At 35.4% G+C, this 27,313-nt stretch overlaps 1 protein-coding gene across 1 annotated transcript; it reads left to right on the top strand.

Moving 5' to 3' along the window:
- Positions 1 to 14,264: 14,264 nt before the first annotated feature.
- LOC143918413 (fatty acid synthase-like) lies at positions 14,265 to 26,349 on the top strand. Its single transcript, XM_077440332.1, has 39 exons — positions 14,265 to 14,429; positions 14,514 to 14,706; positions 14,812 to 14,932; positions 15,005 to 15,208; positions 15,288 to 15,568; positions 15,648 to 15,790; positions 15,892 to 16,095; positions 16,833 to 17,038; positions 17,151 to 17,282; positions 17,387 to 17,556; positions 17,629 to 17,780; positions 17,935 to 18,118; positions 18,225 to 18,373; positions 18,443 to 18,627; positions 18,722 to 18,841; positions 18,956 to 19,065; positions 19,134 to 19,324; positions 19,596 to 19,765; positions 20,013 to 20,273; positions 20,348 to 20,468; positions 20,553 to 20,840; positions 20,916 to 21,137; positions 21,216 to 21,437; positions 21,506 to 21,661; positions 21,732 to 21,862; positions 21,937 to 22,087; positions 22,164 to 22,335; positions 22,406 to 22,518; positions 22,694 to 22,855; positions 22,933 to 23,138; positions 23,214 to 23,369; positions 23,446 to 23,697; positions 23,763 to 23,916; positions 23,992 to 24,199; positions 24,276 to 24,426; positions 24,505 to 24,673; positions 24,744 to 24,917; positions 25,015 to 25,117; positions 25,651 to 26,349. Exons 1-39 carry the CDS (start codon positions 14,265 to 14,267, stop codon positions 26,196 to 26,198), a joined length of 7,200 nt encoding a protein of 2,399 aa, XP_077296458.1. The 3' UTR covers positions 26,199 to 26,349.
- The last annotated feature ends 964 nt before the right edge of the window (positions 26,350 to 27,313 follow it).

Genomic DNA, 27,313 nt, shown 5'->3' with positions numbered 1-27,313 from the left:
ATTTTTTAATACAAAAATAGTCAAAAATATGCTATAGGACTAAAGCTTTTTATGTTGATATATAAAATGTCAAATATAAACCTAGTCAGAAAGATAACAATAGGTAATATGCATATGGGCGAATGCAATGCACAAAATGAACATTTGTTCTATGAATGAACATTTATAATATATATGAGCCGTTTTATCTGAAAGTGGAGGAGGTCTAATTTTCAGTTCCAAAAACATTATTTCTGTTTGACTTAATTCACAAATTGTTATCACTTCTTTCAATTCGATATGGCCATCACTTTATTATTCATTATATGTCCACATCATTATACATATGTCCATCACTTATCACTTCTTTCAATTCGATATTCCAGTATCTCGGAAAAGCAGAATAAACGTTTTACAGGCATCCAGAATTTTTGAATATTGTTAAACGCAAGATATTATATTTAATGTTTTGCGAAATATTTTTAAACTTTTGCCACATTCAAATATATTTATTTATTTATTTAAATTGGCACATATACAGAATAAAATATAAATAAGGCGAAATAAGAAGAGGTATGTTAAAAAAAAAAGTGAGACAAAAAAATAATAAATACAAATAAAAATATAGTATTCGATGTACAGTGAGCACCACATGGTAATATAAGAAAACGAAAAAAAAAATTACAAAAATATATCAAAATTAAAAAAAAACAATAAATGACAATGAAGGTGAAGAAGCAAATCAACCATAGATTAGCTTCTTCACCTTAGCTTTAAAAAATATTGAAAGAGTCAGCAAAAAGGTCGGGACAATCATCTATAACGGCTCATACATACATATATTTAAGTTAATACATATGTATGTACATATGTTAATGTCATTATTGCCAAAATCGTATCTAACATCATTATCAAATTTTAAAATAAATTATTATTATTGAAAAACAATAATTTATAAATAAATCATTCACGAATAATTATTATGTAGATGGGAAATTAAAAAATGTTACATTATCAACAATACTTCGTCTTAACAAAATTAGAATGACCTTGAAAAAAAATTAAGACATTATTAAATATCATTTTTAACAAGCAATTATTTTTTATTATTCTTTTTCAGCTAAGGTCTAGATATAATTCTAATTTTTAATTTTTTTTAATTAAAATGTTTGTAAAACGGCTTAACGTATACACTCCACGGGATCGTTAGATGAAAGATCCGATTTTAATACCTTTAGGTTATAATTAGGAAACTTTTTCAATTAATAAAATATGTATAAAACTCTCGTGTGTGAATGTTTTCCGGTTTAATTATAATTTTACATAGATTTCGTAAATATTTAAAATCATTTTAAAAAGGATTAAAAGTCGGAAAAGTAATTTATGCCACTGAATGTAGGCGTATGTATGTATAAAATAATATTAAAGATATACCATTAGTAAAACATTTAATTAATGCATCCAAATAAATAAAACTAGTAGCATAAGCTGAAGTTTCTATTTGATTTGACTCTAAAAGCTTATATTTACCGTAAAAAAATATCTGTTTTAATTATTGATTTAATATTTGAGGATAATAAATGTGGTGCATTTTTTAATCCAAAAAATGTATTCGCAAAGTTTGTTTATCACGTGAAAGAAAATTCCTGTCGGAAAATTTGTAATGAATTCCCACAATGTCGACCATGTTGATCTCACGATTTGAATACCAATGTCGAGAGTGACGATGGAGATTCCCAAACTTTATCCCAAACGATGTTCCAACCTTCGGAAAATTGCCAATATGATATTTAACAACCGCCGGAAAATTTTTGTGGGATAAAAATTGCACATTTGAATACTTTACGACGACTGTCCATACAAAAAACATTCTCTAATGGGTGGGAAAAGTGGATTTTTTCCGGGTTACCACTTTTAAATGTGTGTGTGGCGTTTTTTTTCGAGTGAAATTTTTATTATTTGTATTATTCGTGACGACGACATGAAAAATAAAGTCTGCAAAAAAATAAAACCGCTGAAAAATGTTAATTCCACAGCGTAGAAGCTCGGTTTTTTTGCATACACGTTTTCCTACAGCCGGCGTTTATATTTCGCAGCGCATTTTTTCGAAAGCAATATGTACTTTGCACAAAACGGAAATGTAAAAAAATTACACACATTCAGTGGAAATGTTGAAAATTCGCTCGCCACTGAGTGAGTAAACTTTGTAAAAAGTGTGCGTGATCGAAATGTTCGAGTTTTTCCACGTCTAGCGAACGGAATTTCAGATTTTTCCCAATAACATAAATAAAATGAAAAATCACCTACAAGCTAAAGTTTCAGTTCTTGAATATTCAATATATGTATATATATCCAACGTATTGAAAAGAGTTTTAAAATATTGAAATAAATATTTAATAATTTTTCCTAAACCAAACTGAAAACTACTGTATTTATTTTTTTATTTTTTATTTTTTCATTTAATTTACACCAAGAAGGCCTAACAGGTAAACCCAATGCACCTTCCTGGCCAAAGACAATTATATAAACATATATGTATACCATCCATATATACACAAATTCTTACACGTATACACAAATACAGATACATACATTCATAAATATAAAAATACACATATATACATATACATACATACACACCTACATATATATATATACATACACACATACATATACATATATACATATACATACACACATATATATACATATATACATATACATACATATATACATATACATATACATATATATATATATATATATATATACATATATATATACATATACATATATGTAGAATTGATTTTTAAACGAGCCGAGATAGAGTGTGTGTGGTATGCCTGGGAAAGACCGGATGCGTGTTGTTATGGTCACTTGTTGGAGAACGAGCCCGAAGAGATGTATAATAAATACATAGTTCTGACTTAATCTGCGTTTCACTTGGAATCCTTCACATCCGGATCCTATATTTGGGGGCTTTGTCCGGGATGCCTGAAGACATTTCGAGTGACAGCCGGAAGCGGTCAGACGACGACGCGGAGTTTTGACAGTTGAGGTTAGGACGCGCGGTACGAGCATGAAGGCGAAGCCCGTGACGTCGGTGACGTCACGTCAGCGAACACGCCACACGACGATGATGATATCCACGACGAGAAAGACGACGCCAGTGGCAACGACGACGAGGGAGATACCACAGTTCAATTTCCGAGATCTGGAGGTTGATTTCGGTCTGCCGAAATATAACGGCAGAAATAGCCCTATTGCAGTGTGGATTGAGCGCCTCGAAGAAAACGCGCAAATCCTCGGCTGGACGGAGACACAACAGTTGGTGTATGGGCGGATGCTGTGTGAAGGAACTGCCAAGAACTTCTTGGACTCGGAAACGGGCATAATCACGTGGGCGATATTAAAAGAACGATTGACCAGAGAGTTTGGCCATCAGTTGAATAGTGCGGACGTGCACAGAGAACTGAGGTTAGAGAAAAAGGGAAAAGCAGAAGACAGTTTAAGCTATATCTACCGGATGAAGGGGATTGCAGCCAAGTGTAGTTTTATTGAGGAAGAGGCGATTATCGCGTACATAATTGGTGGACTTGGGTTTGATAAGTACGAAAAATTGATTCTGAGCTGGGCTGGATCTATTAAGGAGCTGAAGACGCGAATTACGCAGTGCGAGAAAATTAGAGAGGACGACGAACCCAGGGTGACGGGGCCCGTGAGAAACCGTGAAAACCGAGAAAGACTGAGTTCACGATGCTACAATTGTAGTGGACGTGGTCACTTAGCAGCCGACTGTAGGTTTAAGACGAGAGGAACTCGTTGTTTCAATTGTAACGAGTTTGGGCACATATCAGCTCAATGTAACAGCACCAAAACAAAGACTGTCTTGACAATACAAGAAGAAATAAGAGAACCAGTCAGTATTCCAATACAAGAAGAAATAAGAGAACCAGTCAGTATTCCAATACAAGAAGAAATAAGAGAACCAGTCAGTATTCCAACACAAGAGGACGAGGCGAACATGGCCGATGGAGATGTAAACATGGCCGATGTAAGTGTGAACAGTGATGGTTTGCACAGAAAAAGACCTTTGCAGCAACGGGCTTCACGAGAGATGTCTGCTCAAAGAAAACTCATTGTTTCCAATGATGAAGAGGACGATGCGAACATGGCTGATGGAGGTGTGAACCTGGCTGATGGAAGTATGGACGGTGATGGTTTGCAAAGAGGAAGACTTTGGGACTACGGAGACATACCGTCTTCAAATACAGATCAACCACCCGATGATCAATTTAGAAAAGGATCTAAGGATTATAGTCATTTGAAGAATTCTGAAGATGAGAATAAAGAAGAGGAGAAACATAAAGACAAAGAGAAAGATATGGCTAAATCACAAGAAGGATTAAGAGACCCAGTCAAAATTTCAACACCGAAGGACACTGTATTCACTTTCAAGCTCGGTCGTAGTCGGATTGATGTTAATTCAATGGAAAAGAAAATAGAACCATGGATTGGGAAAAGACTTACTGGATGTATCAGTGAGCTAGAACCAATATGTGTTGACTTCATTTATGGTAAATTACTAGCAGAATATCTGTGGGGTGACGGCAGATTCCTCGGACAGTCACAGAGAATCGCCGAGGGCATTGGATAGAATTTAAGTTGCACCGATGGAAGTGAAGTGTGCGTTTGTGAATTAGAGAATAAGTGAAATGCCTGGAGGGTTTTTAGTTAAGCCTTACTTGTAATTTGATGATTGAAAAGTGTAATGTTTTATTGCTTATTCTAGTATTTTTGGGAAGTGCTTTGTATATTGAATCATGTTTTAATTTGGTTACATGCTTAGAAGAATATAAGATAACTGTATTGAAATGTAATTCTAGTAATGTTATAAAATGTGATTGTTTCCGATGTAAAGATTTAACCTGTCATTGTAAAGGTATTGATTTTAATGTTTTATTGCTAATTCTAGTAATGTTTTAAAATGTGATTGTTTCTGGTGTAAAGATTTAACCTGTCATTGTAAAGGTATTGATTTTAATGTTTTATTGCTAATTCTAGTAATGTTTTAAAATGTGATTGTTTCCGATGTAAAGATTTAACTTGTCATTGTAAAGGTATTGATTTTAATGTTTTGTATTGCTTGACATAATTTTAAATTGTAATTGTGATGATTTATGTGTAACTTTAATTGTTATGTGTAACTTTATTGAAGATTGAATTGTGTTGAAATGAAAAAATTGATTTGTAGTGAAATGTGTAACGATTAATTTGTTATAATTGTAATTGTTATGTAAATTGTAAAATGATTGATGTATAAGTGTATTGAAATGTAGTTGTGATTATGATTGTAATTGTGATTTAAATTGTAATTGTGACAATTGAAAGCATGTTTAGAAGAATATAAGATGATTTTATGGAATGGAAGATTAAACATTGTTGAGGATGATGAAGGAAATGTTTTAAAAGAATGTAAGATGATACATTGTATAGAGTGGAAGATGAAATGTAAAAGAATGTGAGATGAAACATTGTTGAGGATGATAGAGGAAATGTTTTAAAAGAATGTAAGATGATACATTGTATAGAGTAGAAGATGAAATGTAAAAGAATGTGAGATGAAATGCTGTAAAAGTATAAAAGACGAAGAATGTCATCCGAGGGCGAATGACAGTCAGGAATGACCGAATGTAGAATTGATTTTTAAACGAGCCGAGATAGAGTGTGTGTGGTATGCCTGGGAAAGACCGGATGCGTGTTGTTATGGTCACTTGTTGGAGGACAAGCCCGAAGAGCGTGTACAATAAATAGTTCTGACTTAATCTGCGCGTTTCACTTGGAATCCTTCACATCCGGATCCTATATATATATATATATATATATATATATATATATATACCCACACATATATACATACATATACATACATACACATATACATATACATATACACATACATTACATACATCCATAAACATACAAACATTATACATGCATATACACATAAACACATCAATACACATAAATAAAGATAAATTACTCATATATATATATATATATACATATATATATATATATATATAAATAAAAAATAGCATACATATATAAATATAGATAAAACCAACATACATACACATTATGCTAAATAATAACATTACAAAATGAAAACAACATGTGTAAATATGTATGTAGCTAGAAGTCATTTAAAATATGCTGCCTGACAGAACTGTATGATGAAGTAAAAACATCAAGGCTCCCAGAAAGCAGGTTAAATAGTCGAATGGCTCTTGAAAGGGGTGAGTCATCAAGCACATTAGTCCTGGCCCGAATAGGTAGGAATAGAGTTCTGGAGCGAGATTCTCTCAGTTTCTCAGGTACTCTAAGTTTAAGATTACACAGAACTTCAGGAAGATGATATTCACCCCTTAGAATTTTTAGAAAAAGCTTACCAAGATGATTGTTTCTACGTGAAGCTAAGGAGTCAAAGCCCAAGGAGCCCATGACAAACTTACTAGGAAATAAGTAGGGATAGCGCCCAAACTCTCTCATGTAGAGATAGCGAAGAAATTTTCTTTGCACCCTCTCTAACATTAGCGTGTACCTTAAATGATTAGGACTCCATATGGCCGAACCAGATTCAAGCAAACTGCGCACCAATGTAGTATACAGTAAACGCGTCACTCTGGTGCTATTAAAGGCGCGTGAGTTTCTGATGACGAAGCCTAAAGTTTTTGTAGCCCTATTGCACACATCTTGGATATGAGAATTAAAATTCCAGATATTTGAAAAAGTAATTCCCAAATCCTTGATATGTGTGTGACGGGCAAGAATAGAGCCATCAATATTGTAACCAAATTCAATTGATGATCGAGATCTGGAAAAAGAGACAATGTGACACTTTTCAACGCTTATCGGAAGACAATTTGAGTGTGACCAAATAACGAGTGAATCTAAATCGCTCTGTAGCAGTAGAGCATCGGAAGAAGATTCAACGCACCTAAAAAGTTTTAGATCATCTGCATATAATAAGAAGTTGCAGTTGTGGAATATTTCCCTAATATCATTAACAAATAAAATGAATAGTAAGGGGCCAAGATTAGAACCCTGTGGAACACCAGAGCAGGTTGGGTATTCAACAGAAGAATAAATTCCATATTTTACAAACTGACGTCGATCCTTGAGATAATTTGTGAATAACTGAGAGAGACCATATGAGAAACCATAACCAATTAGTTTATTGATAAGGATGGAGTGATTTACTTTGTCGAAAGCCTTTTCGAAATCCGTGTAAACAGTATCTGTTTGAATATTAGCATCCAAGGAACCTGTTACAAAACCAGAAAATGACAACAAATTTGTGGTCGTTGAACGTTGTGGACGAAATCCATGTTGCTGATCAATAATCATACTCTGGCAATGATTGAAAATATACCTATGAAGTATAATTTCAAAAAGTTTTGCAGAAGAGGATATTATAGCAACCGGGCGATAGTTTCTAATGGAATACTTATCACCTTTTTTATGGATCGGAGTTACTTTCGAACACTTCCATGATACAGGAAAAACTGAAGTCTTCAGCATTAGATTAAAAATAAAAATCAATGGAGGCGAGAGTCCAGGCTCACTACCCTTTAAAATGAAATCTGGAATGAAATCTGGTCCAAAAGATTTAATATTTTTAATTTTACCAAAACCGTAGCGTAAATCAGATAAATGGAACTTGTCAACAGACAATAATGGAAACATGGAGGAATCTAAACTAGGGGAAGTCATAACAGTAGTCGAATCAAAAACCGAATGAAAATAGTTAGCAAAGGCATTTGCGATGTTGTCATGACCAATAAAGTCCTCATCCATATCGTGCATTTTCGTAAGTTTTGAATCTATAATTCGTTTGCTGTTGATGAAGCTCCAAAAATTTTTCGGATTCTGAGCAATTGAATTTTCACAATTAGTAATGTATTCCTCGCAAGCGGAAGTCGAGATCCGCTTAAAAAGAGTACGCAAGTTACAGAAATCAATAAAAAATGTAGGATCTTTATATTTTTTCCATATTTTATGTGCATTATTTTTCTTGTGCATTAATGAAATTATTCGGGAATTATACCACTTTGGGTAAACCCTTGCTTCATTAATTTGACGCTTTCTCATAAAACATTTATCAAATACAGAGTTAACGATACTATAAAAGGAATCAACGGCAGAATTAACATCAACGCACTCATATAGTTTATCCCAATTACAAGCAAAAAACAAACTATTGAGGATCACGAAATCAACACCATCAAACAACCATCCACCCGGAGCCGGTATATTAGCAGAATGAAAATGAGAGGAAGCCGAAACAAGTGTATTTACTTCTAACTCAAGCGCCGGATGGTATGGATCCTCAGGCAGCAAAGGAAATAGGCTTCTAGATACATTGCAAGAAATAAAATTTAAATTAGTGAAAATTAAATCTAATAAATTATTATTACAATTAGTTATTGAGTTCAATTGACTCATATTAAATAGTTCTGACATAAAAATTAATTCATTAGGAACATAATTCAAACTTCTAGGATTAAAATCACCCAAGATCATGACTTTCCTGCCAGCCAAAACATTAAAATTATTTTGCAAATTTGAAAAAAATGAATTTATAATAAGAGGAGATTCATTCGGAGGAAAATACAGTACACATATTAAAATAGAAAAATTCTTTAAGCGAAGTTCAACCCAAATATGTTCACCGATGGTATTGAGCTGATCAAAAAGGCGAACAGATTGAAAACTAGCAGCTCGTACAGCGAGAAGAACTCCCCCGCCTCTGCTGCAACGATCCCTCCGAAAAACTAAATAGCGGTCATCGAAAAGTTCGCCATTTAAGACAGAATCGCAAATCCAAGTTTCAGAAAAAGCAATTAAGTCATGATCTTGAGCAAGAACAGCAGATAAACAAATGTCTGTCTTTGAATTAAGTCCCCTTACATTTTGGTAGTAAACATTTAAGGACTCACAAAGGCGCGCCCGTTCCTTTCGGGTCTTATTAAATTGCGGCCTTTGTCTTCCGAAAAAGCCACCGACGCAACCCGACTCCCCGCGGCCAAAAAGCAGGATCAAAAACCACAGAAAAATCAGCTGTGCAGACTCCTATTTTGAATGAAGCATAACTGCCCCTAGCTGATAGTGATTGAACTGTGAAGTTCTGATCAATTCGTCCCAACTTCCTACATAAATAATCCTTTATTTGAGTTTCTGTAGACTCACGTTTCAGATAGAATAAATGAATAAAACGTTTATCGGAGACAGCTTTTAGATGCTCATCTTCAATACCCGAGCAACGGATGAAAGACTGCCTCTGAGACCGTTGAGAATGAATTGGAGATTTAGAAACTGCATCTATCAGAGAAGCCTTCCGTGGTGCAGGAGTTGACGCAGGTGATGGATAAGGTATTGGAAGGCTGGCATGCGACGCTCCATTGTGAGTAGCCGAGCAACGGATGAAAGATTGCCTCTGAGACCGTTGAGATTGAATTGGAGACTTAGAAACTGCATCTATCAGAGAAGCCTTCCGAATTGCAGGAGTTGGCGCAGGTGATGGAGAAGGTAATGGAAAGCTGGCATGCGACGCTCCATTGTGAACGGCGGCAGGAACAGCAGTCTTCGGAGAAGCGTCAGCAAGAGAAGCAGCTAAGTCCGGACGGGACAACAAAGCGCTCTTTGACACTTTGTTACGGCGCTTACGTTTGCTTATGCCCTGATCGGCCGGCCGCGCCGCTGCAGGTGGAGCATGGGTTGGAGACAAAGTAGAAACCATCCTTGCAGCCTCCATTTGAGCAGTCAGGGCACGTAAGGAATCTGCGAAGAATATCTTGAACTCACGCGAATCCTCCACCAGACCATCAATTGCTAGCTTGAGGTCAATCAGTCGCTGAGAGTCATGCGCCTCCTCTTCCTCTCGTGCGACCGTGACAATTTGAGAGGTGGCAACCAATATATCAGAAATCCTGGAATTGGAAAGGAGATTTCCCCCAGATAGAACGTCTTTGATTGAGTCACACAGTCTGTAAATGCACTCAAAACGAGACATTGTGAAACTATTGATAACCGAAATTATTGAAATCAAACAAAAAACACAACACAAGCACTTTTTCACTATGATTAAACAAAAATATAAATTCAAATTATTTTTATTACACGTCGAAACAAATGACAAAATTTTATTAATTCTTCATGTTGAAAATTCGTCACAATTTTCAGATAAGAAATTAAAACACTTCACTATTATAAACAAGCGGGTTTTTTATCACACTATTAATATTTAATATTTACAATCTTGCAAAACACAGACACTTTAGAAACGGTTAAATTATCGTTAATTTAACCCGATTAACGGAAGACCGACACTGCAACTAGTTAGCAGTTGTGTAACGTAGCAACTACTACGTAGCAACTACTACGTAGTTGTGTATGTAAGTAAGGAAGCGAAGATAAAGATAGGGTACCATTTATCGGCCCGGCAAATAAAAATACTTAATAGATCTCTAAAATAGCTTACACGACAGATTTGGTTTTCGTCCGGAAAAACAATCGACGAATGGGTTGCCAGTAACAAAAATAAATACCGACCTAATCCTAAATGAATTGGGCCAACCTTAACTTAACCTAACCTAACCTAACCTTTAAATAAATAAATGTTGGCTGCTTAGATACAACCAGCAGCGTGGTCTAGTAGTGAGTATTGAATTCTTTCGTGCTTGATGTCACGGGTTCGATTCCCACTAAGAGTCTCGTTGTTGGCCCGACCTCAGTTTGTCGAGGTCGATCGTTTCTTATCAGAATTTGCCAATTTTTCTGATTTTAATTGAAACGGTTCCTGTAAAATTGGCTTTTCCTTTTTAATTTTCTGTTGAAAACCTTGAGTTATTGTTATATCTCAGGTTTCGCCAGATTTCTCACCGTAGATATCTCTGTGGTTGTTTATCGAATGTAAAAATTCGTATTTTTACATGAAAAAAGCTTGTAATATCTGTTTGTAATATCTGACCATAGATGTCGGGTAGTGTTTCGGTTTACATGTGTATGTATGTAATAATTATGTATTTAGATGTCTCGTTAATTATGAGTTTTCAATGTCTTGTAATAAAATAGCCATAGTGACGACCTGGAGCTAATCTGTAATGTCACTACAGTGAAATTGTAAAAAAAATATATATTACGATTACCCAGTGAAAGTGTAACTGGTAGTGATTTTACTGAAACGTCAAATTTTATTTTTGTTACTGGCAACCCGTTTGACGTTTGATTTGCCGGGCGAACGCCGATTCTGCCATGCGAGCTATTTTATAAATGTTATTTTGACATTTGTCGTGTAATTTATTTTACAGCCGTGCCAAAAAATTATCCCATAAAGATATGAACGAAATCACACAGTGGAGTGCATTTCGGCAGAAGAATGAAGGCTGTTTCTTATAAGATGGGAATAGGCTAGAACCAGTGGTGAATTAGAAACATCGATATACAATTTATAGAATAATTTTAACAAATATATGACATATTGATAAATTTTCTGATAAACTTACATTTTCGGAGCATTTTTCTTATAAATTGAGATGCTGAAAACTTGATAATTGTGAGAAATGGGTAAAGGTTGCCAATGTGTTGGAACAGTTTCAATATAAATCAGATAAATTGGCAAACTTTGATAGGAAACGGTCGACCTAGAGTCACAAGCCAAGGTCTGGCCAACAACTACTAGTAGGACTTGAACCCGTGACCACTATGTTCGAAAGCATATATGATAGTCCATGCTGCTGGTTAAAAAAAGACTTTACTTCTGGTTTAAATCTTTAAGGAACTGGGGATTATTTTGGGTTTATTTTTTCATCTTTTTCATACTTCTAAGTAGTAACAGTTACAACAAAAAATTGAATTCGCTATCATGCGTGGATTTCCTCGCGGGGAAAATCTCACAATACGTATATAAAATTAAATTTTAAAACCTGGTCCAATGTATAAGAAAAATACGATAGAATACAGTAATGATAAAATAAGAATAGTTTATTTATTTTAAAAGTGTGCTTTTGGATTTGCACTGATCCTTCGATATTATTTTTAATTTAGGACGTTTAATTTAATATGATAATTAATCATTTAATTTTTCTATTCTTGTTATTCAAGTTTCAATAAAGTGTGAATAAATTCCAAAATACATTTTCAAAATTAATAATCTATTCATATTTTATCATTACTGTGTTCTATTGGTTTTTCTTATAAATTAGACCTGTTTTTATTTAATATTTATATTACTTGTTTTTATATTTAGGTTGTCGTTTATATTTGTTTATACTTGCGTTGCGCTATTTTGTCGCCATGCTATTTTGGTTTGCGTGATTTTGTCCTCGCGATTTTGTCCCGCGCCGTTTTGTGACATCGCTATTTTCACCATAAAATTTCCAATCATGTTTAGAAATACATAGCCTTTTTAAGGTTTTTTCCTCATATTTCATTCGCTCGAGAGATGCCAGATGAAATTTTGTGAAGCAAAATTTTCGCCAGGTGAAGCCAAATTGGGCATTTTAATGCCCAATTTTGCCCGGCAATGCTGACTTATCTCTTAAAATTAATGAAAAAAATCTTGAAACCTGAAAGGTCTCCATTCAAGTTTAATTTATCTGAAAAAAATTTGCATGGAATACATTTAATCCATTTTCGTTCAACAATCACCATACGAATTCTCATATTATTAATTAGAACACACATTAATTGAATTGAACTGAATTTTTGACCCGACATGAATAAATGAATGAAAATACAAATGAGGCGACATTAATGCTATTTAATAATTTTGAAATCAAATTATCAAAATAATTTCTCATTGAATTTCAGATACATTAAAATATTAGATTTGATGTAATATATATGAAAAATTATCTATATATATATATATAAAATAATGTAACTAAAAATATATACATATGTAGTACGTATTAAATAAACCCTCTTTTATTGCATTGCATATCACAACATAATTTCGTCAAGAGGTTTGTCCCTCAATTTATCTGTCGTAGGGTATTTTTCAACGACAAGTGCTATAGTCAGATTGATTGTGTTTTAATTGTTCAACATACTGGCAATTATGTGTTAGATTATGTAATTTTTCGTCATATTTTTACTTAAAATGCGAATGACTTTTTTGTCATTGTCTAGAGGGCATTTGTTTACACATTGAAGAGCATATAAAAGCCCAGTAGCTCTGATCAAATATCAGTAGTGTGGTAGATAGCAAGTGAATACTATTCATTTTGTGAAACTACCAATTTTCATTTCACATTATCTCACAACCATCATCAAGGTAATCAAAATATGGCATAGATTAAATTGGCTGCGTTTAAACTTTTGCAGCCTTTGTACACTTTCTACTCGATAATATTTTTCTAGGAATGTTCTACCTATGTATATATGTATATAGCTAAATATTTGATAAATTAAAATTTAACGGATAAAGTTTGGAATTGTCTATCCACTGAATTAATAAATTCTAGAAACATTTATAAAAACCTTTTTAAAAACAAACTTGACGGTTTTCTTAAAATTAATGGGTTTTTGTAGTACTTCCTTATTTTTTTTTAAAGTTATGTTTATCTTTTGTATTTTCACTCGTTTGTTTTATTTTCATCTATTTTGAGTAGTTAGTCTTTTCTTTTCGGTTTTCTTTGTGTTTATATGTTTTCATTGTGTTATTTAATATTTTTATTTCTGTACTTCTGTATGGTTATCAAACGTCTTGGATCAGTCTCATTCTAAAGTATTTTTAAATAAATTAAATTAACTGTTTCTTTTAAAAGTTTCTGTTATATTTTAAAACCTACAATTGAAATGTTGAAAATGTAATTTCGGTAGTTTTCATGTGCCCCTTAAGAGGGCTGGACCCCAGTGCCTTGTCTGTACAAACGTATTAGACTTCTCCCTTCCTCAATTATGGCACTAGAGAAATTATTTTTTAATATGATATTTATATCCACCATATGCATGTTTCTATTTTTTGAATTAATCAAAAATCAAAAAATCAATTAATCAAAAAAAAAAATAAAAACATGCCTATGGTGGATATCCATAGCATATTAAAAATAATCGCTCTAGTGCCATAATTGAGGAAGGAAGAAGTCTAATGCGTTTGTATGGACAAGGCGCTGGGGTCCAGCCCTCTTAATGACTTCTCGTGTAACCTTATTGGTTATCGAGACTAACCTTTATCTAGTGTAACCTGGTAGACTTATTCCATTTTTTTTATTTGAAGAATGGCACCAAAACCACAATACGATGAACCATCAGTCGAATCGACCCATTCCGGCCATCGTCTCTCCCATCCTCTTCCGGGAGACGAAGTTTGCATCACTGGAATTTCTGGACTCTTTCCCGACTCTGATAACGTCTTTGAGCTCAGGAAAAATCTATTCAACAAGGTACTTGCATTTTCATTACAAACGTGAATTATTACGAGAATTTTAAATTGTTTTTCCCTATTCATTCTTTCTCGTCATCTCCAGGTGGATTTGGTCTCTGACGACCATCGCCGTTGGAATTTGAACCATCCTGAAGTACCTCAACGTACTGGAAAGATCAATCATGTCAACCGTTTTGACGCTTCCTTTTTCGGTGTACATTACAAACAGGCTCACACCATGGACCCCATGTGCAGATTGTTACTGGAGAAAGCCTACGAAGCCGTTGTAGACGCCGGTAATGATAATACACCACTAAACTACTACGCCAAATACAACATTAGTGATAAAAGCTACCATTCCCTAAACTTAAACTTTATTTCATTGCATTGTTTTATTTCAGGAGTCAATCCCATGACACTAAGGGGCAGCAAGACGGGCGTTTTTGTCGGAGCATGCTTCTCTGAGTCTGAAAAGACTTGGTTCTACGAAAAGATGCAGGTCAACGGATTCGGTATCACTGGGTTAGCTTTTTAAATATTGAATGCATTTATCCATATTTTATTGTTATACTAAATCGTGCGTTTCTTCTGCAGTTGTTCACGATCTATGTTGGCCAATCGAATATCTTATTGGCTCGGATGCACAGGTCCTTCTTATTGTGTCGATAGTGCTTGTTCCAGTTCTTTGTACGCTGTAGAACACGCTTTTCGAGCCATCAGAGATGGACATTGCGATTCTGCTATCGTCGGTGGTGCTAATTTGTGTCTACATCCCTATGTTTCCTTGCAGTTTTCTAGGTTTGTGATTGAAACCTTTCTTAAACTGGAAATTTTCCGCGGTGAAATAATTTATAAATACGGTATGTTTGCATTTTAGATTGGGAGTCCTTTCACCCGAAGGAAAATGCAAGTCCTTTGACAAGGATGCCAATGGATACGCTAGAGCAGAAGCCGTTCCCGTCATTTTTCTTCAAAAAGCCAAGGATGCCAAACGAATTTATGCTCAAATTTTGCATGCCAAAACTAACTGTGACGGATACAAAGAGCAAGGCATCACCTACCCTGCAGGAAATATTCAAAAAATGCTACTCTCTGAATTCTACAAAGAATGCAAAGTGAATCCGCTCGATTTAGAATTTATCGAATCTCATGGAACAGGTACATACGTCATATTTTGATTAATTTATGACTAATTTTTTAATTAAAGTGCTCGTTTTGAAAAAACTTTTATCTTCAGGTACTAGAGTGGGTGATCCAGAAGAGCTGGTGGCTCTCGATGACATCTTCTGTACCAACCGTCCTACTCCATTGAAAATCGGAGCTGTCAAGTCGAATCTCGGACATACTGAGCCTGCTTCCGGTCTTTGCTCTGTTATCAAGGTATTATTAAAATATATTTAATTTAAAAATATACATATATGATACATTTACAAAAAGTTTGAGAATGGATATTTACTCTTTCGAATGTATGTACGTTTCAGATGTGTTTCGCCTACGACACGGGATACCTTCCACCAAATTTGCACTACAATAGTCCTAGGGAGGGCGTTTCAGGACTTTCAGAAGGAAGGATGACTGTAGTGTGTGATAAGACAGCGTGGAATCGTGGAATGGTTGGAATCAACAGCTTTGGCTTTGGTGGAGCCAACGCTCACGTCCTGCTCAAGAACTTCTCCAAACTTAAGGTTGATCATTCAATCATTATTTATACCAAACCATTTTATCTTGACCCTTACAACCCTCAACTAACCCCTCTCCCTCAACGCGTATAATCTCAAAGACCTGGGAGAAATGAAAGACTAAATGATACTCGTATAACTAAAGCATACATCAATATTTACTCTCGAAGCTCTCCGAGATTTTGTCGAATGCCTTAAAACCCACCCTGTTACATTATATCCATGATGCTGAGGTTCAATAAGGGATCTTTTAATGACGCCAAAGGGTACTTTAGGGTCATCTTAGAACAGAACGTGATCCGCTTCCTGCTTGGCAATGGGAGTATCAAGGATGGATCAAGGCGAAAAGTTCCATGACAATGTTAATAGCTCGTTAATGCAAAATCTAGGCGACAATCCAAAGAAGAACTTAAGCAGAATTTTTTTGTGCAACTTGGAATAGTCTACTTCAAATTTGTGACGATGCTACTTTGAACGACACACAGAAATCCTAATTGCATTATGCATATCATTTTTGAGAGACCGTCAATTTGAGTTTTGCGTTCACCTTTCACGTTTCAAATGCTAGTAAACCACTCAGTGATATGTTTTGACACTCCCCCCAAAATGAAAAATCAGATAAAAACACCCAAGGCAGAACCACTCAAAAATATTTGAAGTTTATCTTGGAGTACTGTACTAAAAACTTTCGAGCCAATTTGATCAAGCCACATGACCCAAATTTAACCAAATCATTTTTTCAGATTGACGAAGCTGCACCCAAAGAAAACTTACCCAGACTCCTATGCGTGTCTGGCAGAACAGAACCAGCTGTCAATCGCATATTAGACGAGCTCGAATCAAATCCAATAGATGTTGAGCATATTCGTCTCCTGCATGACATCCACGATTATAACATATCTGGACACGTCTTCAGAGGATATACGCTTCTGAGTGAGTTAATTTTGAATTAGTGGTGGCATAAGAAGTGTCGAAACAAAATACGTGAGAGTAATGAAGCAGTCAGCGGCAAATTTTAACGCGTATTATTACTTTTCAGGAACCAAAGGTGATATGTGCGTGTCTCGTGATGTTCAATACTTTTCAGGAACGAAGCGTCCCATTTGGTTCGTGTTCAGTGGAATGGGTTCTCAGTGGGCTGGTATGGGATCTAAGCTTATGAGGCTTCCAGTATTTGCTGCTGCTATCGAAAAGTATATGCTTTATTTTAAAGTATCCAATATACCTTTGCAATTACAAGTTTTTTGTGTCAGTACTTAAAAAATGGCATAAATTAATACTAAACTTAATTTTTCAGATGTAACCGTGCTCTACAGCCGAAAGGCATCGACATCACTCATATCATCACAGACCCAAATCCGAAGATATACGATAACATCCTACACTCCTTTGTGGGTATTGCTGCAATTCAAATCGGATTGTGCGATGTCTTGAAAGAAATTGGAATTGAAGCTGACCATATAATCGGTACTTATTTTCTACTACACACTTAGGATGGTAACTCTCTAAAATATCTCATGTTGGAATATTGACTCATAGGGCACAGTGTTGGTGAGCTGGGATGTGCCTACGCAGACGGTTGCTTTACAGCTGAGCAGATGATCCTTGCAGCCTACTCTAGAGGTCTAGCTAGTATCGAAATACCTTTTATCAAAGGTTCGATGGCTGCTGTCGGCTTAGGATATAACGATGTAAGTCCTGGACTTCTATAGCTTATTTTCCTATTAGGTTATCCTACTGTGTAAACCTTTTATCGTTATCCTTCTTGTCGTCTACTCCACTCTGATTCAAAAGCGTTCGTATACGACTAGAAAAGTTATAAAATATTTTGATTTTTATTTTCAGGTGAAGAACTTATGTCCACCTGACATTGAGGTAGCATGTCACAATGGACCCGACTCCAGCACCATTTCAGGGCCCATAGACTCTATGAAAGCATTCGTAGAGCATCTCCAAAGTCAAGGAGTCTTCGCCAAGGAAGTGCCTTGTTCCAACATTGCCTATCACTCGAGATACATCGCAGAAGCAGGTATAATCAATCTATCTCCACATGTTGATACAAATCATCACTGTTTCTACAATTTCATATTTCTCGATATTATCTTCTTGTCAAATATTAATTGATTTATTTTCAGGGCCTTATTTATTGAAATATCTGCGTGAATTGGTTCCAAAACCTCTGAAACGAAGCTCTAAATGGGTTTCCTCGTCAGTACCGCAGCATCTGTGGGAGAGCGAACTAGCTCAATACTCCTCTGCCGAATACCACACAAACAATTTGCTGGTAATTAGACTTTTTGACCTCGAATTTTAATAAGTTTCGATATTTTTCTCATATGCGAATTCATTTTAGAGTCCCGTACTATTCGAAGAAGCCTCTAAATCCATTCACAGCAATGCAATCACCATTGAAATTGCACCACATGGTCTGCTCCAAGCCATCCTGAGGAGATCCCTCAAAGAGGATTGCACCAACGTGGCCCTAACTAAACGTGGACATGATGACAATCTTCATTTCCTGCTACAATCTATCGGAAGGTATGTGACCGTTCGACAGGACTTTTTGTTTGTGTCAACTATCATTAAAAAATAGTTTAATGACTATGGGTATCATTCGTGCTATTATTTTTAGCTTGTACGAAGCAGGACTGAATCCCCAACTAGCAAACCTCTATCCTAAAGTTGACCTTCCAGTATCGAGTGGTACTCCTATGATTTCTCCTCTCGTCGAATGGGAGCATAGTGAAGATTGGTGAGATTTGTTTACTTATTATGAATGAGAAATAAAATAAAAATATTTTGAGAACTTAGGACTTAGTTTTTACGAAATAAGGGCATTTTAAGACTGAACTCAAATCAATTTTAGGTTTGTGACCTCATATAAAGTTAATGAAAAGATGATGTCAGGTGAGCGAATTGTAAGGACGGCTATCACCGACGAGGATACGGAGTATATGTTGGGACACGTGGTCGATGGTATATTATAATTGATATTTTTACATTTTTTTTTTGAATATGGCGTTTATGGTATGTTTCTGTTTCAGGGCGTAATTTGTATCCTGCCACTGGCTACATAGTGCTGGTTTGGGAAACTCTCGGTATGATGATGGGCGAGTTGTTTACTGAAGTTTCCGTGGTATTTGAGAATATTCGCTTCCAACGTGCTACCAATATACCGAAAGAGGGCAATCTAGAATTTACCATCATGATTCATAAAGGAAGTGGCAGATTTGAGGTCAGTCACATATGTTGATTTTCATATCTACTTGATCTGGCTCAAAATGTATTCCTATATGTGTATACTATTTATAATGTGTCATATGTGATTTAACTATTGAGGTGCTTCCATATGATAAAACTTCCTTTTAATTGTGACTTATTAACAGAAAATTTCTTGAAGAATATTTTGTGAAATAACAACAATCAAAATATTGTTCATGATAATGATTCCGTCTTATGACAAATGTCTCTCTTTCAGCTCTCATGTATGTGTGTTTATTTTACAGATCGTCGAAAGTAATGCAGCAGTTGTCACAGGCAAAATATACGCCAAAAGTAATGTATCTCAAGAATACAGGGAACTATCAGAGCCTGGTGAATGTACTGGACCGTATGTCAGGAATATATCCTCCAAAGATTTCTACAAAGAAATGAGGCTCAGAGGCTACAACTATTCGTACGTAATATTTTACACGTTTTATTATTTTATAGCCTTATCCTAAATTAACCTTTATTTTGAGCAGTAATCCACTTAACTTTCGTATGAAATTTCGGTGGTTAATTCTGAGGACTTGTTCCAATTATTCGATAAGTCTCCTGTTTAAGTTGAAACTCGCTACAATCGTATACCGGGCCTTTCACAGATTGATGATTTTGTATAACAATTATGTTATACAAATTTTAAATTTTGTTTTACTTTACAGTGGCCCGTTCCGAGGACTGCAGTCTTGCAATATCGAAGGTACTCGTGGCATTTTGACCTGGGATAATAACTGGGTCACGTTCATGGACGCGATGCTGCAAATTAAAATCATCGGAATCGATTCCAGGGGACTTTACGTGCCGACGAGAATCGAAAAGATAAGCATCGATCCTAAAAAACACTTTGATATACTATCCGAATTAAATGATATTGATGACAAGTCCTTGCCTGTTACCGTTTACAATGAAGTCAATGTTATTAGGTAAGACTTTTGATTTTAACGATACATAGAGATTTCAACGTGTGATATACATAATGTTATTTATTTTGAATTAGATCTGGAGGAGTAGAAATTCGAGGTCTCAACGCCTCGCCTATCACAAAAAGGAACCCATTAGGAATTCCAGTACTTGAGAAGTATCAATTCATTCCAAATTTCCCTAAAAATAACATGAAGGTAAGTTGATAATACACACAATATCGTTTGTTATTCCCATGAATATTTATTTTACATACATACATATATTGTGATTATATTTAGATAAGCGATATCGTTCGAGCTGACGTTCAGATAGCTCTGGAGAACGTGCAAGGCCTCAAAGTGAGATCTATTGAAATGATCGATTCTGCTACTGAACCTGGAACTGAACCTTTGATTACGTTAATCAGAGACGCTTTTGAAGACACTCCTTTGCTACAAGCAGAATTACTGGTGATCGCTGAGGAGAAGCTTGATCTAGGCGTTAACGTAACAGTGGAAAATAAACAGCTAACTGGTGAAAGCAACGCACTTCTTTTCGTCGGCTCCAAATTGCTGGAAAGAGATGAGGTCTTTATAATCCCAAAACATAGATTTACATATGATGTAGCGATACATGTGAATACAACTGAATTGTTGTTTTAGGTTATGGAACAAGCATTCACCTGCTTGAAAGAAAAAGCCTTCATTATTTCCAGGGAAAACCGTTCGATCGTTGTCAAAGATCGATATGAAAACATTGACATCGTCACTGCTATGAGAACTGATATTGAAACGTTGGTTTTGTTGAGGAAAAAGGTCAATCCAAAGCCCGCCGAGTTCATTCAAATTAAGGAATCTGATGAAGAATTCCTTTGGATCGACGAAGTACGTACATATATCAACTGAATTGCCTAATCTTAGTATTGTCAAGTTCATTCTCTAACGGTTTTGTTGAAATTTTAGGTGAAAGAAAAGTTGAAGGACAACGTAAAACTCATGCTATTTGCTCAAAATGAAAAATTGAACGGAATTTTGGGTCTGGTGCAATGTCTTCGACGAGAACCTGGAGGCGAAGATGCGAATTGTGTCGCCATCTTAGATCCTAAAGCACCTCGTTTCGATCCCGATATTCCACTTTATGAAGACCAAATTGAGAAAGAGCTCTTCATGAATGTTTTCAAAGATGTACGTTGGCGTAGTCCACTAGTTGGTTTAAAAAAAATCGGTTTCAAACTTTTTTTCTCATTTTATAGGGTCAATGGGGTAGCTATCGCCATTTAGTACTCGAGGAACTCCAAGATTACCCAGCAGAGCACGCATACGTTAACGTTACTACCAGAGGTGATCTTTCTAGCTTGCGTTGGATAGAAGGAGATCTGAGCGTTGAAAAGGAAACAAATTTAGCTCACGTAAGAGAATCATTACATACAAATGATAAATATGTGGTAGAATTTAAAAATAATTGGATTTGGATCATAGGTATACTATTCGGCTATGAACTTCCGTGATATCATGACATCAACCGGTAGAATTTCAGTGGAAACAGTAGCCAGGGGTAGACTTAATCAAGAGTGCGTGCAAGGACTAGAGTTCTCTGGCAAAACCAGCAGGTTTGAATACATTCTTTTCAATTTTACTCGATTTATTCTGTATAATTAAACATTATAATACGGAAATTTCTTAGTGGAATGCGCATCATGGGTATTCTTCCAAATAAGAGCTTAGCTAACGTGGTGAAACCTGAAGATTACATGTTTTGGCCCATACCTGACAATTGGTCTTTGGAAGATGCTGCGACTATACCTGTCTGCTACGGCACAGTTTTATACGCATTCGTATAGAAATTTCGCTTATTTATCGTTTATTTACTTCGAAAAATTGTAACTAACCTTTTCTGATTGTGATTATTAGTTTATGGTCGGCAACATGAAATCTGGGGATAGTGTTTTAATTCACGCGGGTACTGGAGGAGTTGGTCAGGCCGCAATCAACATGTGTCTTTACTATGGTTGCAAAATTTTCACTACAGTCGGCACTCCTGAAAAGAGGGCTTTGATCAAAAGGATCTTCCCTCAACTTAAAGGTATTGAGTAATCATCGATTAGTTTGATTGGTGTTGATTGTTTTGCTTAAACAAACACCTTTGTTTGTAGATGACTGTATTGGAAACTCTCGCGACACATCTTTCGAAGAAATGGTTATGAAGCAAACAAACGGTAGAGGAGTAGACATTGTACTGAATTCGTTGGCTGATGAAAAACTTCACGTGAGTTAATTGAAAACCTCAATAGGTTATACTCATTTTTCCCTCGAGGAAATTAAAATTTGTAAGGCTTTAGTTTAGATTTGTTCTATCTGTTTTATTCTATTGAGGTATTAATTGGTATAACAAGGAAATAACTTTAATAGAATGTGAATTACTTATACTATAATTTTTACAGGCTTCTATTCGTTGTCTCGCAAAAGGAGGACGCTTTTTGGAAATTGGAAAATTCGATATCGTAAATAATACCAGCATCGGCATGCAATTTTTGTTGAGAGAAGCATCCTTGCACGGTATCATGTTGGACTTCCTTTTCGACGAAATTTCTGAGAGTAGAAAAGTATGCAAATATTTAAAATTTTATCACTGTCCTACATATGAGTGCTCGAATATAATTGGTTTATTTATTTCAAACAGATATTGAGTAATTTGTTATTCAATGGTATCAAAAACGGTTCGGTAAAACCTATCTGCAGAATAGTATTCGAAACTGAGGAGATTGAAAAATGCTTCAGATACATGGCAGGCGGTAAGCATATAGGCAAAGTTTTAATCAAAATCAGGGATGAGGCAGATGACAAAGTTGGAAAACCATCATTTCTTAAAATCAACGCAATCCCCAGGTTACAATTTTATGCAATACTTTTCAATAAAAAATAATTTACAGCAAGTGATTCTATAAAATGCTTTAATTACAGATATAAATGCTACTTTGAAGATGTATACGTCGTTATTGGTGGCTTAGGAGGTTTCGGCTTGGAGCTCATTGATTGGCTTGTTATGCAAGGCGCTAGAAAAGTGGTCATCAACTCCAGAAGAGGTCTTTCAAATGGATACCAAGCCATGAGACTACGGTTTGTAAATTTTTCAATATTTTTATATATGTAATATCGTATATTATGATGATGATAATCATGTGTTGGGTTTTAGAGCTTGGACAAACTATGGAGCCGATATCAAAATATCCACCGACAATATATCAACACGGGAGGGTTGTGTCAATTTATTGAAGACGGCCAACACATTAGGACAGGTTAAGAGTATCTTCAATTTGGCCGTTATTTTGAAAGATGCACTTTTCGAAAATCAAACGCCCGAGATGTTCAAGGAATCGTTTGCACCCAAAGCTCGGGCCACTAAATTCCTCGACGTGGAATCCAGAAAGTTGTGTCCTCATTTAGTGTAAGCCAGATTTTGCACACAATTAATATGTATGTATTCAATTGTAAGATTGGATTTTTTTGCAGTGATTTTGTGATATTCTCGAGTGTGGTAGCCGGTAGAGGTAACGCTGGTCAGACCAACTATGGTATGGCCAATTCAGTGATGGAAAGAATCTGTGAAGAACGATTGAAAGCTGGTCTTCCAGGACTCGCCGTCGAATGGGGTGCTGTAGGAGAGGTAATCAAAATATTCATTTCGGTAATGAAATCCATATTAGAACAGGTTTTGATGTCAAGTTTTATACTTATTTAGGTTGGACTGGTAGCTGATATGCATGAAGAGCACCTCGAATTGGAAATCGGTGGCACACTTCAACAGAAAATTTCCAATTGTCTTCGAGTACTTGATCAACTCCTTAAGCATCGTAAATATCCCGTGTTGTGTTCAATGGTTGTAGCTGAAAAGAAGGCTAGTGGAGGAACCACCGGTACCGTCGTCGATACTGTATCTACTATTATGGGTAATAAAACATGCGTTTTTAATTTTAAAAAAGTGTTAAATGCATTTGAATATATTAACCCAATTGGTTTGTTTAGGCATTAAGGATCTGAGGACGATTTCTATGCAAGCAACGTTGGCCGAATTGGGTATGGATTCAATGATGGCCGTAGAAATCAAGCAAAGTCTTGAAAGAGAATTCGAAATCTTCCTTACGGCCAAAGACATCAGAACACTCTCGTTCTCCAGGTAAAACAAGCTGTGATAAAATTGAAAGCATGTATGTGTTTTAATCATCCTTCAAATTATAACTGGATTTGTTTTCAGATTGTTAGAATTGACAGCTGAACGTGAAGTAGCGGGTCATACTACAGCTGTCGCCAAATCTTCGGACGGTATGACAGGATTAAAAATATTGATGAGAAATGTTGGCGATGAAATATCGGCTTCAGAGCCATTCGTCATCATGCCAACTATGTACATCGATGGAAAGGATGTAAGAATGCATTATAAACGTGAAAACAATTAAAATAAGAAACAGACTCGAATATTTCCATCGATTTCAGAGTCATCTTGAGAACAAAATAGGCAAGACCCTCTTTATGATACCCGGCATTGAAGGAATGGCGACATCATTAAAATCAATCAGCAAAAGGCTGAAATCTCCAGTAACCGTCATTCAAATAGGATACACTAATCATGATGAGACCGTTATAGATATCGCTGAAAGACTTGTTGTGGTAAATTTTCATCACGACGTTTAATTTTACTAACATAAGTCTCATATACATAAGATTATATAATGTGTAATGATCAATGCAATTGTCTCATTTATAGACCATGAGATCCCGTCTGAACCATGGAGGCGAGTTCGCTCTGATGGGTTATTCCTTCGGTGCAATGGTAGCAATAGAAATAGCGAAGATTCTAGAAAAAGAAGGTACGTTCTAATCAACTTTATTATTTACTATTTATTATTAACCAGCAGCGTGGTCTAGTGGTGAGTGTTGTATTATTTCGAGCAGGGTGTCACGGGTTCGATTTCCACTAGTCTCGTTGTTGGCCAGACCTTGATTTGTCGAGGTTGATCGTTTCTTATCAGAATTTGCCGATTTTTCATTGAAACGGTTCCTGTAAAATAGGCTTTTCCTCTCCATTTTTCTATTGCAAACCCTGAGTTATTGTTATATCTCAGGTTTCACCAGATTTCACTCTCCATAGATGTCTCTGTGGATGTTTATCGAATGTAAAAATTCGTATTGTTACGTGAAAAATGTTATTGATCGTATTTTATACAATTTTTATAATATCTCACCATAAATGTCAGGTATTGTTTCGATTTATGTAAAAATTATGTATTTATAATTTCTCGAGTCATAATTCGTTTGACACACTCACTGCTTTGGAGCAATCTGTTAGGCGAGTGTGCATGATTGATTGAAAAATAAAAATGATATATTTTGACGTTTTTAGGTCACATTGGACGCATATTCTGCGTCGACGGTTCGCCAGAAGTTTTGGGAAAGATGGTCAAGGCAAATTTAGACACGTCAAAGATCAACGTCATGCAAGACACTTACCTATGCCACATCATGGACCTATTAGCACCTAAAATGGACAAGAAACCACTTTACATTGCTCTGTCAGCCATCGAAACGTGGGACAATAAAGTAGAATGCTTTGTCAAACACGTGCCGGACAGTGTGAAGCATTCGAAACAGTTCCAGAGAGATTTAGCGAAGGCTGTATTGGGTCGAATTCTATCCACGTTGTCTTACGATGATACACCAAATTACGTGTTGAAGTCACAAGTCGTCCTGGTGAGAACGAAGGACAATCCCATCGGCGTGGAAATCGACGAGCAGTATGGTCTGCAGAAACACGTGGAAAAACCGATCCAGACACATCTGCTAGAAGGAAACCACGTGACGATTCTCGAAAATAAGGACTGTGCCAATATCATCAACAGAGGGTTAATAGAATTTATGAAAAAGCCGATGGTGAAATCAACCGAAATCTGAAGTAATACTCTGGAGCTTGAAATAGTGTTATAATCTTGAAATGATGAAAATTTTTAAGTTGTTATATTACGTATTTAAATTATTTATGGTTTAACGATAGTAAATTTTGAATATTATGTGTTATTATTATGAAATAAATGCAATTGAAATGAAATACAACTTTTTTTTTTAAACAATAAATATGTTGATTAAATCGCATCAATGTTGTATATTTGCTAAGAAAATTTTATACAATCTACTTACATAGTATAGAAATATCTAAGCAATTGTATATATTATGTTTGAGTCTACCCTAAAAATCCACATTTTGGAATTGAAAAATAGAAATTGAAGGGATTATCAGTAACAAAAGTGCTTGGATTTTTTAACCTTTGAAGAACGGAGTCCCGAGCCGGGGCCGTATTTTTCAATCAAAATACAGCTTTTCTCAATACAAATGGGTTCAATATATATCTTATTAATCATTCTATACATCAACATAAAAAAATTTTTGTACTATAGCATGTTTTTGACTATATTTGTATTATAATTATTAAATAACGACAAGCATCAACATTCAAACGCACATAGGTAAGGCCAACAGGTGACTGCACGACTCAATAGCCACGCGCCAAAAGCGATGAAAATATACATAGCTGTCTCTTTCTCTCGCATTGATTCATTGATCAAGAAGAATACGCAAGCGAACTGTCAAAAGCATGACTTATCGCTGCCGCCTTTAAATCATACTCTGGAACGTAGAAATGTATAAAGGTATTTTTTACAATGTACCCCTTTTCTAAATCATACAAAATCTATTAAAATAAATTTATTTTAGTTCATTCTAGAAATACAAGAAATATAGGGTGTATAGCTTTGAAAACCACATAGTTATTACGAAAAACGTAAAAATTGGGGCACTTGCATACCCCAATTGGGTGAGGGAGGGTTAAAAAGGAGCTTAGAGTAAGTTTAAGAATCTATTAATTGTATTTTATTTGAATAAAAAATTTACAGCTTTACATATCGCTTACTTACATATACATATACAGATACAATACAATAATTCAATTAATACTAGCATTTATATACAATGCCAATTAATACAAACATCACAGTGACATACATACATATAT

This window comes from Arctopsyche grandis, chromosome 10 (genome assembly GCF_051622035.1).
Source record: "Arctopsyche grandis isolate Sample6627 chromosome 10, ASM5162203v2, whole genome shotgun sequence".
Taxonomy (NCBI): Eukaryota; Metazoa; Arthropoda; class Insecta; order Trichoptera; family Hydropsychidae; genus Arctopsyche; species Arctopsyche grandis.
This window is presented reverse-complemented; position numbering and strand designations above follow the sequence as displayed.